Genomic DNA, 17,594 nt, shown 5'->3' with positions numbered 1-17,594 from the left:
GTAGAATACCAAATTTCATGCCAGTGTCCTTGGATAAATGCTTTCAAAGTCCTGGTATCTCCCTTTCCCTCGTGCAGAAAGGAGAACAGAGGAGAGCCAGGAGAGAAGTCAGGCCCTAGATCCAAGTTCTCCTGGAGGTGACACTCCCCACCATATTGCAGTGTTAACTCATGAGCCCCCTCTGTGCAACACCTGACAAACTTCTCTGCTAAAATGTGCTGCACTTAATCTCTTCTTTATCAAAGGGGAATAACTGAGGGACTAAATCACTAATTCTACATTGATAAAAAATAAAACTGTGCTGTTGTGATTGTACCAGCTACAGGTAATGTAGCTTACTGATGTACAAACAATGCTAATACCTAAAGACAATGGTCCTCCATCAGGTAATAAAAGCAGGATGCAATAAGGAATGATTCTATGAAATAACAGAAAAAAAACCAGAATGGGGATGTGAAAGGAAATTAGGAAATGCTCTTAGCTAAAAGATTTATTAGTGTATAGATCTACATCTCTAGACCACATAAAATTACACTTTCAGACCATTATGTTCTATGCAGTAAAGAATAAATCTAGACTGGAAGACCTGGACTAGATGACCTTTACAGTAACTGTCTCATTTTTGAAGAATTCCCCAGCTTTGTCATGGAAAGAAATTATGACAGGCCATTTTTTTCCCCTCATGGTCACAATGCAAAAGAAGGTAATAGAGAAAGTTTAAACAAAAATTTTCCACAAAAGACTCCCATTGTGCTTCATGATGGCCCATGAACCAATCTTACCTCATCTCTAGAGGATTTTGCTTTGCTGTAACAATTAACTCTGAATTTTAGTAAAGATCAGAGAATACATAAAATTAGATGCAAAATCTCCCACATTCAATATCTTCAAATTTCATTTGGGCAACCATTTCCCCAAAAAGAGCAAATTAATGGTATTACCTATTTTTTTCAAAGCATAACAATACAGAAGTGAAAATATTTTCTAATCTGTGACAGGAATAATATACCTCAAGAACAATGCAGACATTATTCCATATAATTAAAAGAACCTAGCACTCCCTTAGAAGGAGAGTAAGTATTACTGTTTTACAAAATACATGCTTAAACAGAACTAAAATATAAAAGCTGCATATGCATCAACTCTCTCTTGAGTTCAAAGGACTGAGAGTCTAGAACTGGGAAAACAGATGTGAGATTACTGAGGCACATTCCCAAAATGATTTTAGCTAAGCAACAATGAAACAACAGAAACTATTCCTTAAATCCAGGCAAGCTGCTATCCTCTCAGCTATTGCTGAAATACCTCTTTTGCTGCTCATCTCCAGCTTTTCTGCCATGGGACAGACAAGCAGTGCTGCAGGTTGACTGAGAGTTCATTCAGTCTCCATCTCAGGAGGTGTTCAGCATCCAGCTGGGCAAAGCCCTGAGAAGCCTTGTCTGACCTTGAGCCAGAGCAGAGCACAGAACCTCCTGAGGCTGCTCCCAGACTGAATTATCCTATTATCCTATGCAGTTCATGCTGGTTTCTGAGGCATCTGGGTTTTGTTTTTCTGTAGCAAATTCATTAGATGTCTTTCTCTTGCTGGCATCCTTCCTCCCCTCTGTCCAACATTTTACTTGGAATTATGGCTGGAACAACAATCTGGCTACCCAATCACCCAGTTTATCACCTTTTACAGGTCCCATCATTACTAACAGCAATTCATACTGTATTTGAACGTGGAATTTAATATAGATCTGAGTGAGTGAAAGACATTAACTATAATAGCAGAGGACCAGACCCAGGAGGCCCCCTTACTCCTTAGTGTTGATTGTACTAGTCTAAAAATAATATAAAGCCATATTTCATTAGCAAGGAATTTATATGCTGTTTCTCTCTTGCATTTTCTCTCTTGTAGAGAAAAATGTCGATTTATTTTGAACCACATTTTTACCAAACTTAGACTGAAAGGCAAAAAGTCACCATTGACCACAATAATCTTATAGCTATGCCAATAATTTTCCTATTGTTACAAGAAAGGCATATTTTGCTTGTTGGTTAACTGTTTTACTTTTTATTTTGTTTGTTTTATATGCTACACAGTTCACATCTGATCTAGATGAAGCTCCTACACAGATTTTAACAACATGAATAATACTTTTATCACTTATTTCGTGTCTGTTACATTTGTGAAGTGCTGCGTTCAAATGAAAGGATACATACAGTATTGTTTAGATGGTTTCTTTTGGGCATGTAGAGGCTGGCCAAGTCCTGGAAGCCCAATCCCAATTTGAGAATGTGAGACATGCTGCTCTCCTGTCTGAATCAGATACACAAACCCACAAGTATCCAGCTGAAAGAAACCCCACGTGTGCCAATGTGCAGGCATTCAGAGCAGCCCATGGCCAATGGGGTTGTGAGAAATGATGGTGTTCCAGACTCATGAAGGCAACAGATAAAAATTTCCTATTATGTTTCTTTTCCTTATCCTACTTTTCCCTTACCTAATTTTTAAGCATTGTTCTTTCTAAATGTCTCTCAGAGCAAAGGGCTGTCTATACCTGAACCACAGTAGATTCAGCTGATGGGAAATGGATACAAGCTCATGATGCCTTCACAGCACAACTGTATTTGCTTCCCTGCATTATATGAAATGTTGCACCAGCACTTCTGCCTTTGAACAGACTTTGAGGCTTTTAAAATAACTCCAAATCAGATTATTCTATAACTTCATAAGCCTCTTCAGCTCAGTTTCTCCTGCAACGCAGTGAGTCTCTTCTATTTTCACACATGTGGACCTAGTTACCATCACAGCCTGATTTGCTCATTACATCCTCACTGATGGAAAAGGGAGCAAAGAGTTAAAGTCCTGGAACAGGCCAAACAACCCCCCAAGGCTACCAAAACTGAGATGTGACCAATATATATAACCTAGAGAAGAAAGATGCAAATGCCTTAAATGCTCCAGCCACCTCCAGAGACGGATATCCAGGTGCTTGGCTTTTACCAAGCTGGAACTTCATGAACATGCAAGTACTTGAGAAGAAACTGAAGCACCACTGCAGCTCAGAGTGTTGGATTTTACTGAGGCACCCAGGAGCCCACTCACAGCCCAGCCTGAGACAGCTGTTTCTGAGAGGGCCAGGCATCATGAGAAATTATAGTCTTTTTACTTGTGAAATTTCAACAGCATATGTGCTGCTTTTAGTTAAAGTCTATGTTTTCCTACCTTATCAGTAGAAGTCAGAGTGTGCACAATTATATTTAGACTGCAAAGAGCTAACTTGTAACAAAGCAGTGAAGAAATTATTTTTTAAATCATTTCTTACTGTGGTAATTAGGGACTGAAATTTTTCACAACTATTTCCAAAACTGGTAATTATATTTATTTAATTTCTAGACAGTTACTTGCAATCTAGTGCAGTCTCTCAGCTGAGAATATAAAAATGCAATGGATTTTAACTGGAACACAACTATAATTTTTTTACATTACATAATTCTTGCGTTTTCAAAAAAGAGTTTAAGATTTCCTTTGCTGATAATTAAAGCACATAAGTCTGTAATCTATCTGCCAGTTTCAGTATTATTTTAATACATATATTTAAATGGAGATGAAAGACCACAGCAAAGAAGTAACTAACTCAAATATTAGCAAAAATTATGGAGACACTATTGGAAATATTTTTTCACTATGCACTTAGGTTAAACTGGACTTTGACACCAACTGCTAGATTTTTATTCTATAACAATTACATGTCTAACTATAGAATATTGTGAAAATAGGGAGGAGAAAGAGAAAAAGGGAGCCTTGTTATTTAAATACTGCCATAGTTAGACTCCAGGCATTTTTAAGAAGAAAATGTACCAACTCCATCTGTTGTAATGATGCAATGACATTCAAAATTTCAGACTCCTACTTAAAATCTGTGCAACTGCCTTTTATTTTTTTTCTCTACATTTTTTTTGTTTATTTACAAATATCCATAACAAAAAAATGCAGCAAACAGAAATTCTTTAAATACTGTGATATTTACAATTATAGGAACCTGTTAGCTTTTCATTGCTTTTTCATTGTTTTCATAGTTTTGTTAGGGCTGTTTTTTTGGTAAATCATTCTGCAGACTTAAATGTTTTTTAGATGTCATTTTTACCAAGAAGATTTTTGTGATAAATTGATGGGTAGCTTGCACACAAGTTTATTAGGAAACTAATATGCATCTGTTCTGCACTTTTTAAAATGCTAGTTATTGGGTTGTATGATTAAATGCATTTTTTATTCAAGAATTTTTAAGTTTTTTCACTTTTTGCTTCCTTTCAGCCTTTCTGCAGAGAGGAACAAGAGGAGTAAAAAAATCAACTACATGAGTTAAAGTTTTCAAAATCATGGGTTTTTTGTGAATTCTTCTGTGTATTGACAACATCTAAATATATACATTTTCAATTCAACTTTTAAAAGGCATTTTCCTGAATTTTTTTCTGGAGAGGTTTGTAGGAGGAAGAAACACCTGGAAACAAGCATAATTTAAGCAGAAGTTACTTTGGCTAAATGGTACTGTCTCCTTTACAATGTATATTACCAGCTAAAAAGTGACTTTTGCAATAGCTCCATAAATAAATCTTCACTTGAAGATCACTGCTGAGCCCCAGCAGCTGTGCTGAGAAAACCCAAGGAGCTGAAGAGGCACAGTCACCTTGGGAGGACTGGAGAGAGGAACAGCTGGAACTCCAACCCTGCTCAGACCCCTCATCCTGGCTGCCTCTGGCAGAGCAGTGAGGAGAGTGCCTGGCTCTCTGTGGGTGCTCACTGAGCAAATATTGCTGTTAATTACATGATTAAGTCATCAGGCTGCATTTCAACCACATGGATGGTTATACATTGCTAAAGAGGAAAAAAAAGAAGTTTGCAGAAGTTGCACCAACTTAATTCAATTTGCAGCACAACTCCAGCTGATAGCTTTTATTTTATTTCTCCCTTATTAAAAGTAGAACTGGAACATTAAAGATAGTGCACATGTACATGTAAATTCAGCAAAACTCACTGGTACAAAACCTTGATTTATGTCCTTAACTCATTACTGAGTGACCTGTATGAACTTTAAGTGGCACATTTGGCTACTAAACTTATCTTATTTTCAAATGCAAATAAAATAACTAAGAAAACTCCTCTAATTAATTAAACAATTCAAAATAGTCTGGTTATCACAGCAAAGTGAGAAGCTGTTATTTTTCTGTCACTTCTAGAGCAAGCAAGTCACTATGTATTGCTAAGAATACATGAAGAAGTGAGCATACACTGGAAAAGGCAGAAATAATGGGAGGCGGGAAGGGAGAAGAAACAAGATCAATAATATAAGTTTATTTGTGTAAGTTACAGCCTATTATATATAGTAGGGAGTTATGCAAGAAAAAGCAATTTTGTTTCCTACTACAAGCAATAGCCTGTAACGTTTTCTTCACTTTGCTGCTTCTAGGCTAAGGGAAAGTTGTACTGATCCAGTTAGCAGCAAATTATTATGAACATGATGTTGAACTTTCTTTTAACCCATGACTTTACTTCCCTCCTAAATAATCACATTATTTTCCTTCAACAAAAAGCACAACACACCAAGAAAATTCCTACACAGGAAACATAACCACCTTGAGAAATTACGATATGTCAGAGCTCTCATGTCTTGTGCCCCAAAAGTTCAAGACAATTTTAACTGTGCTGTTTTCTATCTACAGAAATAGATCACATTGAACACCTGCTTGCACATCAGATTAGCAACAGCTCAAACAGTCTGCCTCAGTTTAACAAAAACATTAACACTCTGTGTTGGCTTCTTTTACAATACTGAGGAAGAAAAACAGAATGCAAGAACAACAAGTTGTCTAGAAATCAACATTAACACTGAAAACAATTCCGAGGGCGGGAGAAAAACCTCCCAAAAAATAAATTTGTATATGAGGACTCAGAAACACCAGAAGAGAATACAAGAGATGTTTAGCTCACAGACAACACAATTTAGTTGTTGTTTTGCTATGGTATCAGCTACCACATTGGTTACATTCAGTGGACACGAGAAAACCCTGCTCACTTTTCAAGGCTGCAACTGAAATGCACCCTTGACCAGACAGTTTTTGATTGAAATGGCAAGTCAGCTATACAAACAGAACTGTTGAAACCAATGATTTTTTGCAAGTTTAGTATCCTGACAAAAATGCTAGACTGCCACAGTCTTGTGATCACTTTAAAATACAACGTTTTGAATCTGCTGGCATTTTACAGAACAGCTTTTAGCAAATACACAACAACCAGGCACTTCTACATTACCATGGTAATTTTTTAAACACCACTTTGTTTACAGCACAAAAAAATAATACAGTTTCTGCTGTGGTAATTTAATTCAGCAGTGTAGTTTTTTGTGTCAAAGATTTTTCTTTTCTGTAGAGCCATACATAAAAGCAGCAAAGAAGTTGAAGTCAGCATAATTGTAAAAGCTGCCTTTCTGCAGAAAAGCTTCACAGTAAAAAGGTAATCAATCTGCTCACATCAGTGGCTGCAATATTCAAAAGGAAAGAGGCTTGGCATTGTAAGATTTATCATTAACTAATGGGATGCATTTTAGTCCAAAATTATTTAACATTTATGTCAATGTGGTCAAAAAAGAATGAAAACATCACTGAATAAAGGTAACAGAGAATCAAAGACCAGTGAACAACACGAAACCTGACTGCTGAGTGAGCAGCATGGCTTTTACTCCAGAGAATTCAGTAAAAGGTCAAAAAACATAAAAAGAAATTAAAAAAAAAAAAAAAGAAGAAATTAAGTGTGCATACTTTCTATTTCACAGAAAATGCGTATTAAAAATATAATTTCAGAACAAGGAGACTCCACACCAGATCCTACTCCTTTCTTATGGACTTGGGAATCATGGGGGCCCAGTTTGAGGCTCCAGAGCCCTTACTCTCACATATTTCATACTTAGGGTTGCTTCAGAGACATGGATTATTCAGCAAAGGTACCCAAGCAGTCACATGTGTCAACATGACCCACCATATACAATGTTACTGTATTTAAGAACAAAGAATGAAAGATAAAAGCTTTTAGATTGGGAATATCAGCTTTGCAGATAAGTGATTTGAAATAATATAATATAAATAGTATAATATAAAAACAGAAGCAATAAAACTAAAACCAAATAACAAACATACTCTGGTTACACGGCTATGCTTAAAAGCAGTAATCAGTCCTTTAACTATTTACATAGAGAAGTAGTGAATAGGAAAGGTTATGTAATCTTTCCATGCTGGAAATTTACATGCTGTGCTGGCATATATACTTCAGGAAGGATGTTTAACATAGTTTAGGATTAGATGTGAAGATTTGAAAAAACTGTGAGAATGAGGAAAGGATGTGAACACTCAATCTTTGAAGAAAAACCTAAGACGCTCATTCCAAGTCTTGTAAGCAAGAGTAAGAGGAGCCTACAAAATTATTTGATTATAACCTATAAAATCCTATATTGAGTGATAAATTTGGTAACAAAAGATATTTAAATCCAGAGGATAAGGGTACAAACAGGGATTAGAGCTCCTTAACAAGCCTGGTGGAGTGTTCTTTAGCACTGGGACCTTACCCAAATTACTGAGGCACTACAGGTTCAAATTCAGCTAAAGCCACATGGTAGAAGCTGCTCTTTCCTTTAGAAAAATCTACTTAAATTTACTGTATGAAAATCTACACAGCACACAGTCACAGAATTCTCTCTTTCCTTGATATTCTAGCATGATGAAAACTGACTTCTGAAAAAACCAACAAACCAAACCAAACCAAACCAAACCAAACCAAACCAAACCAAACCAAACCAAACCAAATCCTCCAGTTCTTTCACTATTCTCAGAGCAGCTCCTTTGTACAAAACTCAAGCATACCTGGAAGCTTCCATTTGCAAATAATCAGAAATCTATGGAAGAAAATAGGTAGCTGTTGGTTGTAAAAAAATAAATTGTAATAGGACAGCCTCTTTTTAGTGATCTTTAAGATGCTATTTGAGCATAAGTATGTTTTCATTGTCTGATTTGTTATCTACAACTTAATAAAATTTTACTGCAAACAGATAAGAGTTCCTTGTGTGTTATCTGTACTCACTCATTCTTTGTCTGCTCACAGCACTGTTTATTTAATATTGAAAGTTCTGCCCAATTTATTACAAAATCTTTGACTATGCTATGTGGCAAAAGATATATGCACCAGAATACTTGGGTGTCATCACCACTAAATGGAAACTCTGGCACTGCATGACAGCAGCCAGATTTCCAGAGGCACATCAGCAATATTCAGCTGCAGAGGGCTGTAAATGCTTTGTGAAGGGCTCCTTTCCATTTCCCCTGGGACAAATCAATAGTCCAAGATACCTTTTTCTGTTTACTTCATGCATTTTGCAACATATCAAGTTAGCAGATCAATACTGATTTGTATTCTAAAGAATGAGTAACCTCTATTTTATTTTTATAAAGGAATAAGTTCCAACTAAACTTTCAAAGAGATGTTGAAGATTTAATGGCATTATAGAGAGAGATCCTTTAATGGTAATGATGCACAAGAAGGATTAGCTGATACTGGTGGCATTTGGGGTAGTAACATTTCAAGTGTTTTGTGGATGGATATCCAAAGCAAATGAATTCTATGCTTGCTGTTGCTCATTAACTTCCAAACCAGAGCTTTGAGAATCTTCTAGTTCCTGTGTACATAATTTATTTTTGTACAGAATTTGGAAAATATATTTATTATATGATAGAGGGAACCGAAGAAAAAGAAAATATGGTACCTTAAAATAAAAGCTTTTTTCATTGCATAGTGTTGGGAATTTAACATTTACCAAGAAAGAAATGCCAGTGAGAGATGAGTATTCTCTCAAAACATGGAAAGTGCTATGGGGTGAATGTCTTATCACATCTAAAATATGTTGAGATCTTCTAACCCCATTTTTTTGGACACACTTAAAAACGAGCAAGTTATTGCAATTTTCCTTTTGCATCCTATACAGCAGAACTGCTACCTTCCCATTTATACTTGCATTCCTGAGGGCTGTATGTTAAAAACAGTTACTTGCATTACAGCTCCTCTTACCTTAAGAGAAACAAACACCTCCCACAAATTCTCCTGCCATTATCAGACCTTTCAAATACCTGTAGTAAAGGGGCTGTCTGACAACACAGCATATTGCACTGATAGAGATGCTGGGAAAAAGGTTTCTAACCAGTCAGGAAACTGCTCCAGCTTTCATTTCCATCAGCAGCAAGTCAGTCAAGGCAGAGACACCACACTGCATTTCAAAAGTGCCATCTTCTAACAAAGGAAATAAAATGCTGTCCATCCTGCATCTTAACAGCAATATCAAGAATTCTAAAGTATTTCTTTGAGACCCAGTTATTGTCTGAAGAATATAAATCAGTGCAACAGCAGCTGTCCAAAGAAGGTTTGAACACCACTATAAAACCAAGACTGTTTCTCATCATAAGCACAGAGCAATGACTTTTGTTAATGTTATTTTTACTCACATGGTACAAAGCAGTTTCTGGTCCAGGTGTGCCCATGACTTCCTGTCTCAGTGACTCCATTTGTAAACTAGGCAACAGCGAGTAATGACTTGGACTACTACTCTTGTCTCCCTTCTTTTTGGACTTTTTCCCGGTATCCTTTTTGCTATTCCTTTGAAACATGTAGTCTTCTTGACCTATTTTCTCATTGCTCATATAGCGAAGCAATGAATTTTCTGTTGAAAGAAAAGTAATGCAAAACATCATTGTGAACTGTTGCATGCATGCAAATCCTGCTTCCAAAACATGTAATATTCTTGCTAAAATCTACTGCCAATTTAACTCTTCAGGATTATTTCATTAACAAAACCCATATGTTTCTTTGATTCAGATATGGTAAGAAAGAAAACTTTTGGCAGGGAAAATTCATGACTCTTAAAGTTGTCTAGTATATTTTAATAAAGGCAACAAAATATAAAATAAGTTGCACATCAATAAATTTTGTCTTGGAGTTTTAAAAAAACGAGCAATGATGCATTTAGGATAATTTTTGGGGTTTTGCCACCTTTTTACCAGGAGTCCTAATGAATAAAAAGGCCAGTGTAGCATACATTTTAAAGTCATTTGCTCTGAACATTCATTGGACATCATTCACCATATCCTACATACTTTCCCTGAAAACCCTTCCAGCATGAACCAATTTATAGCTGAGACATCCTGACCCAGAAGCAGTGTCTGTCAACTTAGGAAACCTCAGCAGATTTCTTTTTCACAAAGTTGTCTATCTTTCCTTGTGTTAATGTGAGCTTCTAGTATCCACAACCTCCTGTGGCAAGAGGCTCTTCAGCTTGAACATGAACTGCACCAGTTCATTTTCTTTTTATCCAGCATCCAAGAGAGATATTTGATCTCTTTGCTCGTTTCAGATTAAACTGACAAACCCATTCCCTTACTTCATTCCACACAAGCTTTTATAAACCTTTATTATGTTCTGCTTAAGTTCCCCAAATTGATAATGGCCAGCCTGCTTAACTGACCCCAGTTTAGAAGTCAATTCACGCATCTGATTAATTTTTGTTGCCTCCAAAACCTTCTTGAATTCAACTGTAGTTTTCTTAAGAGATCAAGAGACTGGAATTACACACACACAGCACAAGCAACAACTGACACGGCAGCATAACAGTACTTCTAAATTTGGTCTTGTATTCTTTTCCTAATAATTCTTAAGTGTTTCCTTTTTTGATCTCTACTGAATATTTAGTTAATATTTTACAGAAATAGCTATCATTACTATAACATCTTGTTCCTGGATGATAACAGCAAACTCAGAGGTCATAATTTCGTATGTGGAGTTATGTATCCAATCCTCACAACCCAAAATTTTGAAGAACTTAACCTCTTTGATTTTGAAATAAATCCTATGCTGCTCTAGAATGCTTTCCAACCAACTTCCTCAATCCAAAAATAGAGTCTTCAAAAATGTATGCATATATAATGAAGACAATACCAAAACAGGTTCACAAACATTGCTAAGCAAGCAGCAAAATTATGTTGAAATATATAGCTTAAAGCAAGATAAAATCCATAATGCCTTGTATAAGATGTGTATTCAGATTACCTACCTCTCCTAGTATCTCTTTTTATTTTATTGGGGTCTTCATAATCTCCCACCCAGTTATATTCTACTGGCATAGAAATAGGCCTCAGCTTCCCTGGAAACAGAGGAAAAAATTGAGACCATGCACTATAAGGCTGCATTAAACCAACATCCCTTAGAAGAAAGAACAAATTCTGTGCTAAGCTGCTATTCTACAGGGCTGCTTACAAAAGAGGGTCCAGCATTACCTCTAAACAAGAGGTTATGACAGGAGTTCTGTTTTCTTTAACAGAAAAGAAGTAGCTAAGTATTTAATGTTTTGGGGTTTTTTAAGTTTAGAATCTAGTGCCCTACACAATCATCACTGGAGTGATGTCTGACACTGACAAACACATTCAAATTACTTCAGTTCTCACTGAGCAGTATCTGTTTTTTATTCTGGAAGTCCCTGGGAACACATATGGAAAAACTGTTTAATGCACATGTGAATTGTTGGTAACAGAAACTTGTGCATATCATTGAAGCACCTTCACAAACAGCATATTTGCTGGGGGGCTTACAAGATCCATCAGTGACTATATAAGAAAGAAAGTAGAAATCCTCTACATGTAATTTATTTTGTAGCATTTCATCCACAGACAGTAAGGTACATGATCATTGCTAAATTCACTTTGACTTCCAACAGGAAAAAGAATACTGAAGACTGTCCTATCTTTTAAATTTTGATTAGAGGCTGCAGCATCAATTTTTTAAAAATGCTGTAAACTATAATTTCTGTTTAGGGATTGTACATATATAGGTGAAAATCAGTGTACTATGGAACTTAGTGGGGCCACTCAGAGTGGTCTGAATTCTTTAGCAAGTTCAATAGTGTACTGAAATAAAGCATAGGTAAATGTCTGAAAACAAAACAGAAAAGCATAGCAAATTGGCATATTATCTGACAGACTGAAAACAAAATATTTCTCCAGCAAGATCAGCCCTTGCTCTTTTTAAAATCAATCTACCAGTCACAAACCCAAAAAGCGAGTAAATAATTTAATTTTAAAAGTAGGAAAGCTAAAAGCAAACCCTTCAAGTCTTGTAAATTATTTAAGTAGAAAGTCCCTAAATAAAATCTTACTCCAAATTTTTGAGGTTAAATCCATGATATACTGTAATAAAGAGACATGTTTATAATGAAAACAAATATTCCAACATGTCCCTCTCCCTGCTGAAGTACTGTGCCCATGGAAAACACACCAAAACCATGCATGCAGCATAATGGTAAACGTTTTTATCACCTTTAAAAAAAAAAATTGACAAATTTGTATGTTCTGTACAGACCACAGGATCAAATAACAAATACATCACTACTCAGGAAAATCACATATATTTTAAACTTTTCACTTATCATTCATTTTACTATTTAGGGACACATATTTAAGGCTGATTGAAGCTGGTGAGATTGAGTTTTCACGAAGTCATTTCCTTAGAGGGGATGTATTTGGCTCATGCTTACTTGATCAGAATCAGTTCCTTTTTCTAGAATTAAAATCTTTTCTTTGTGAAGTTGAACACACAGTATCTTATTAATAGGAAATGGACACTTAATAAAATAGAAAAGCCACAAAATTGATAGTTAAAATATGATTGTTATCAAAAGTAACAACAAATTTTCTGCAAAACCTTCAGCTATCCAAAGTACCTGTTCTCATATCTGGCATAAAAACTGCAATGATCAAATTTGTTTCTCTCCCTAAACTCAAGTTTCATTTGCTTCTTCCCTCTCCTAACAACTTTGTTTTTAACCCCTATGGATTCCCTAATCTCTTTTCCATTGCAAAGACACTCAGGAAAATTTTAAACTTGCATGTAAACAGAAGCTTTCCAAGGCCAATTAGCAGCAACTATAGAAGAGCTTGAAGCCAGCAGGAACATGAAAGAGAAATATCTTTGTTAACATTGTCAAAAATGTCAAAAGATTCCAATAAAGAAATTACAGAAGGCCTTATTAACCTCTCATGAAGGAGGACTGAAAAAAATTTTGTAAAAAATTGACACACCACAAAATTAATGATAAGTACATGTTGAAAACAGTTATTTCTCTAGGCCTGGGAACTCGCTTTGACTTTCTTTAATGGGTGACCATAAGCCAGAGTAGTGTTATTGTAATTTTCCAGATTTCTGTGAAACCCTAAGGTCATGCCTACCCCAACATTTGTTATGCTAACAAATGCCATGTGGGAAACTTTAGAATTTAATGCTGAAATGGCAATATTTTCAGAAAATACTCTTAAATGAAAATGGACTCGACAATGAGAATTCATTAAAAAAGGGAGATCAAAAGTGAAAGACTGTAAAAGAAATGTGTTAAATGATGACTGATTTTCAGTGGAGTCTTTGATCCATGTCTTTATGACCCTTTCTGCTAACTGAAAAAAAGGCTAAAAAAGCTATCCTATAACAAAATAATGGATTCAGCAGTCCTTGAAGAAGAAATGTGTGCTTTTTCACTCTCAACCACCAGTATTAGAGTTTAATATCTGGAAGAGTAAGTACATCTATGTTAACAGAACTGACTGCAGTCACCAATTGTAATATTTGAAATATTGGTGTAATAGAATTGATATATTCATTTTCAAAACTTAGCAGTTATTTTACACAGAATGGGCATGGTTAGGAAACACTTGAAAACACTTTGAAATCAAGAGGATACTGAACATTTTTCAGCAGGATGGTGTACTTGTATAGAAAGGGAGCATTTTGTGAAAAAGCAACCTTTTATGTAGTGCAAGCTCATCGCTCCAGGTCCTGAGAATACTTTACACAGTTCAAGTTCAATTTATATCAAGGTTCACAGGTGATTTTGGGGCTTGGCTGCATGATGTACTAAATCTATGCTTACTCACAAATTACATCTATTTTCCTCACAAAGGGATATGATGACAGGATTGCTAAAACAACTCTAATATACAGCTTGTGCTCACTTTAAAAGCTGAAGTAACATAGTAGTAGGTTGAAAAAATATTCAAGTGTGTGCTCAGCTAATACTATAGCAGTCAAAATATCTTTTTTAAAAATGAGATTTCCTCTTAATTTTCTTCTATAGCCTAATATCTCCATGTCTGTACAATTTCATACTAGCCAACATAAAACCAATTCTCCCAGTCCAAAGCTGAAACAAGTTACCATACTAGCTAAATGAAGAGTTCCAACAGTTTCAAGGGTAAAATAAGCTGGAGTATAAGGGTGTGAGCATCAAAACTCTTATCAGAAATTGTTTATGAATTCTCATCCTAAATCCAAGCCAAAATCCAAGATGTGAATGTACCATGATGCATGTACATGTGCATGTTTACATGCAAAATTCCTTCTTAAATAATCTATGATCTCAAATGAAGAGGAACTGCTATATGCAAAGAACCATCACTTGTAATACAGGAAGTTACAGGAGGTTAATACAGTATTACCAAAAAAGAGACCTCTGTTATCAGTCATATTCAATTCTGGGACTAAAGAAAAATTAGAGAGTTTTAGAGGGCAGTGAAGCATGAAAGCAGCATGTCATCTCTTGGTAAATCTAAAAGGGTTTAATTGTTTTTATACCTAGTTAATTTTTTCCAAAGCTGAATTGCAAAACTTATTCAAGTCTTACCCTTAAAATGAAAGAAAATTTCTATTACGTATTTTTAGTAAAAAAAAATGAGCTTCTGGTATATGCCTTTTTTAATAAAATGATACCGAAACATATTCTGGAAAACTAAGCTGACAGCACAAACAGAACTTACATTCAGAAAACCCATCAATTTTAAACTGGACTTATCTATCATAGTAAATATTTTTCTTTCCTATAACAGAATAAGCTCTTAGGCTGAAATTGGACTAAAGTAGTATTGAATTCTCAGCAAAACCAATGGTCACCAGAAATATTTTCATGGTCAAAAACAAAAGCAGATGCATGAAAATCCTAAAATCAACAAATGGTGATTATCTTTATGAGATCAGTGCTGTACCATATGTTGGTGTGCTCTCTCTCCTTCCAGGACCACTTGTTCTTCCTTTCTCATACTCATAGCAGTACAAAACTGCATCTTCTTCAACCACGTTGAAGCGTTTCCGATATTCCTGGTCCAGAAACGAGTTGGGAGATTCAGATCCTGTGTGAACTGGCTTGCCCACTATATGTCTGCCAACATCGTCACAGGGGAGATTTCCCTTTTCATCCCTGAAGTTAAAAAGAGAAGTTTTCAATGTATTGAGATAAGACACTGATTTTTTTTCACTGTGAATACTTCAATAAACATGGGCCTATGCCAGTATTTCATACACTGGAACAGATGAAATCCACCCCACATCAGGATCACACAGCATATATGCATATATACGCATTTATATGCCAGTTACCTCACACATTTCTATTTGTTCAGTTCTTTACTGATTTATCCATCTCATTGATTTCTCTTGAAAAGAATCATAGAAATAAAATTGATGTGCAGATACTCTTTTTATTTTTCTTGTTTTTTCTGGACTCTACCTAGCATTTTGTGATTTAGGGCAGAGCACTAGGGAAGATACTTTAAAGACATAGCTACATAGCAAGCATCAGCAAACTTAATCTCATTCCTTACACTTTACCCCAGAAAAGAAAAACCAGGCACAGAAGACATACAGATACCTTATACAGTTTTGCACAATCATTTCAGATCTAGAAGTTGTATAGATACATCCATACAGTTTCACATACAGTGTGTAGTACCTGCTTAGCAGCTGGCACCCCAGGACACTGATCATGCACTTTGTATGAGATCCCCAAGATCTTTGTGCTTTCCTGCACCCCTGCCCTACTCTTTGAAAATGGAAACTACCCAAAGACACCAAACAAGAGAGTAAATTGTACTGGATTAGGAGTTCTTTCTTGCACTAGATGAACCAGGGCTCATCCAGTAAATGTGCTGCTAGAGCTGCCTGGAAATAGGTGCAAAAAACCTGATCAGTCATTTCTGGGCAGCAAAATGCAGGTAGTCAAGAGAGAAGTAGGTATTCAAGAGGTAATCAAGAGACAAGTTGGACCACATGCTCTTGTTGGAGTCCTTCAACCCCTGTGAACTTCCATGTGAGTTGCAAGCTGGCCAGCATGCTGACCCCTACTTCACCTGGACCCTGAGACTCCATCGAGGACCAAGCAAAGCCTCCTCATGGGAGCCAGGCAGCCATGAAGGATGAGAAAAAGCCATCTTGCCTTGGAGTGACAGTGCAGCATGACAAACTCCACTGATCACTACACTCACTTTGGCCAGGTGCTGCCCCAGAGCAGGGATGGTGTTGGCTTAGTGAGGGAGGCTGGTGCAGCCCCAGCAGGGCTGTGAGCTCTCCTCCAGTCACAGAACCTTCCTGTGGTGACAGAGCTGGGGACCCAGGCAGGTAACATTATGGAGACTGATACAAACCAGCCATATGCCAATTGATGCTGCAGCCACCAGCAGGGGCTGGCACAAGGAAGGCAGAGCAGCCTGACCTGGGGGGATCTTTACTGCAGCATGAAGTACAGAGCCATCATCAAATACCCTTTGTCAGCAAACTCTTTTTGTCACAACCCTCTAGAGATGAGGGCTCCAGTTCTCATCCCCAAAATACTTGTACTTATAAATATGAGCATGCACTAACATACAACAAGCACATGGAAAGTGTTGGTCCCTTTTTGTCATGCCATCCATGTGAGGATGAGTCAGCAGCTGTACTGTCTGTGGGCATCATCACCAAGGCTTTGGGTTTCACAATTTACATCAAAATATCAAGTCTTTTCTTCTAGTCCAGTAGCAAAAGGAGGCTTATTTGGCTTTTTATCCCTTTGGAATGGCAACAGCAAACTGAGAAACAGATGCTGAGCACTCTGATAATACCCAAAATACACACATGATTTAATATAGTTAATCATGGGCAAAAAACCTGATGAAATGGCCAAACAAATTACTCAGAAACATTGCACCCGACACGACAGGTGAAATACTACTGCATGATTATCATGATTTAAAAGATGCTATTAAAAAAAATCAAAATGCATTTGGCAATTTCTAGAGCAGAACTCAAAAAGACAGTATAGTTTCAGGAGCACTAGCTCTTTAGCATATGACTACTGCATTCAAAGAGAAACACACCTAAGACTACGCTTTGGTTGGGCATTTCTTCCCCCCCAGCTCTTTTTATGGATTAGAATTAAATACTTGGCTCTTTTCTGTAAATTTCCTGAAAACCACGCCCTTAAAATATTTATGTGAGTATAACAAAGAACTGTTATCAGGAAGGTAAAATATATATTCTATTCCTGTGTCATGACTGAGAATTCAATTATCATGACTCAGAATGTTCTCATTTAATTAAAAGAAAAAAAAATAGTTATAATAAACTAGAGTATGTGTAAGTTCAACTGGGTTATACATGTCACATTAGAATTTTTTTTTTTTCTCTGAGAAATAAAAACTAAACCAGGTGCAAATGAGACAGGGATAAGGAA

General features: G+C 36.3%; 2 protein-coding genes across 9 annotated transcripts in view; both read right to left on the bottom strand.

Moving 5' to 3' along the window:
- CNKSR2 (connector enhancer of kinase suppressor of Ras 2) overlaps nucleotides 1-17,594 on the bottom strand; it is a 201,129-nt gene that overhangs the window by 63,413 nt on the left and 120,122 nt on the right. For all 8 annotated transcript variants that reach the window (XM_079320101.1, XM_079320100.1, XM_079320099.1 and 5 more), the window contains 3 exons: nucleotides 15,097-15,308; nucleotides 11,127-11,216; nucleotides 9,526-9,740 (listed from right to left, as the gene is read on the bottom strand). In XM_079320101.1, the coding sequence (XP_079176227.1) occupies nucleotides 9,526-9,740; nucleotides 11,127-11,216; nucleotides 15,097-15,308 (517 nt within the window). The remainder of the gene's footprint in view (nucleotides 1-9,525; nucleotides 9,741-11,126; nucleotides 11,217-15,096; nucleotides 15,309-17,594) is intronic.
- The window catches only part of MBTPS2 (membrane bound transcription factor peptidase, site 2), a 208,486-nt gene that overhangs the window by 173,354 nt on the left and 17,538 nt on the right, over nucleotides 1-17,594 (bottom strand). The gene's annotated exons all lie outside the window — the stretch shown is intronic.

The sequence above is a fragment of the Erithacus rubecula genome, assembly GCF_903797595.1.
Source record: "Erithacus rubecula genome assembly, chromosome: 1".
Classification (NCBI taxonomy): domain Eukaryota; kingdom Metazoa; phylum Chordata; class Aves; order Passeriformes; family Muscicapidae; genus Erithacus; species Erithacus rubecula.
The sequence above is the reverse complement of the archived record's forward strand: the minus strand, read 5'-3'. Positions and strand labels throughout refer to the sequence as shown.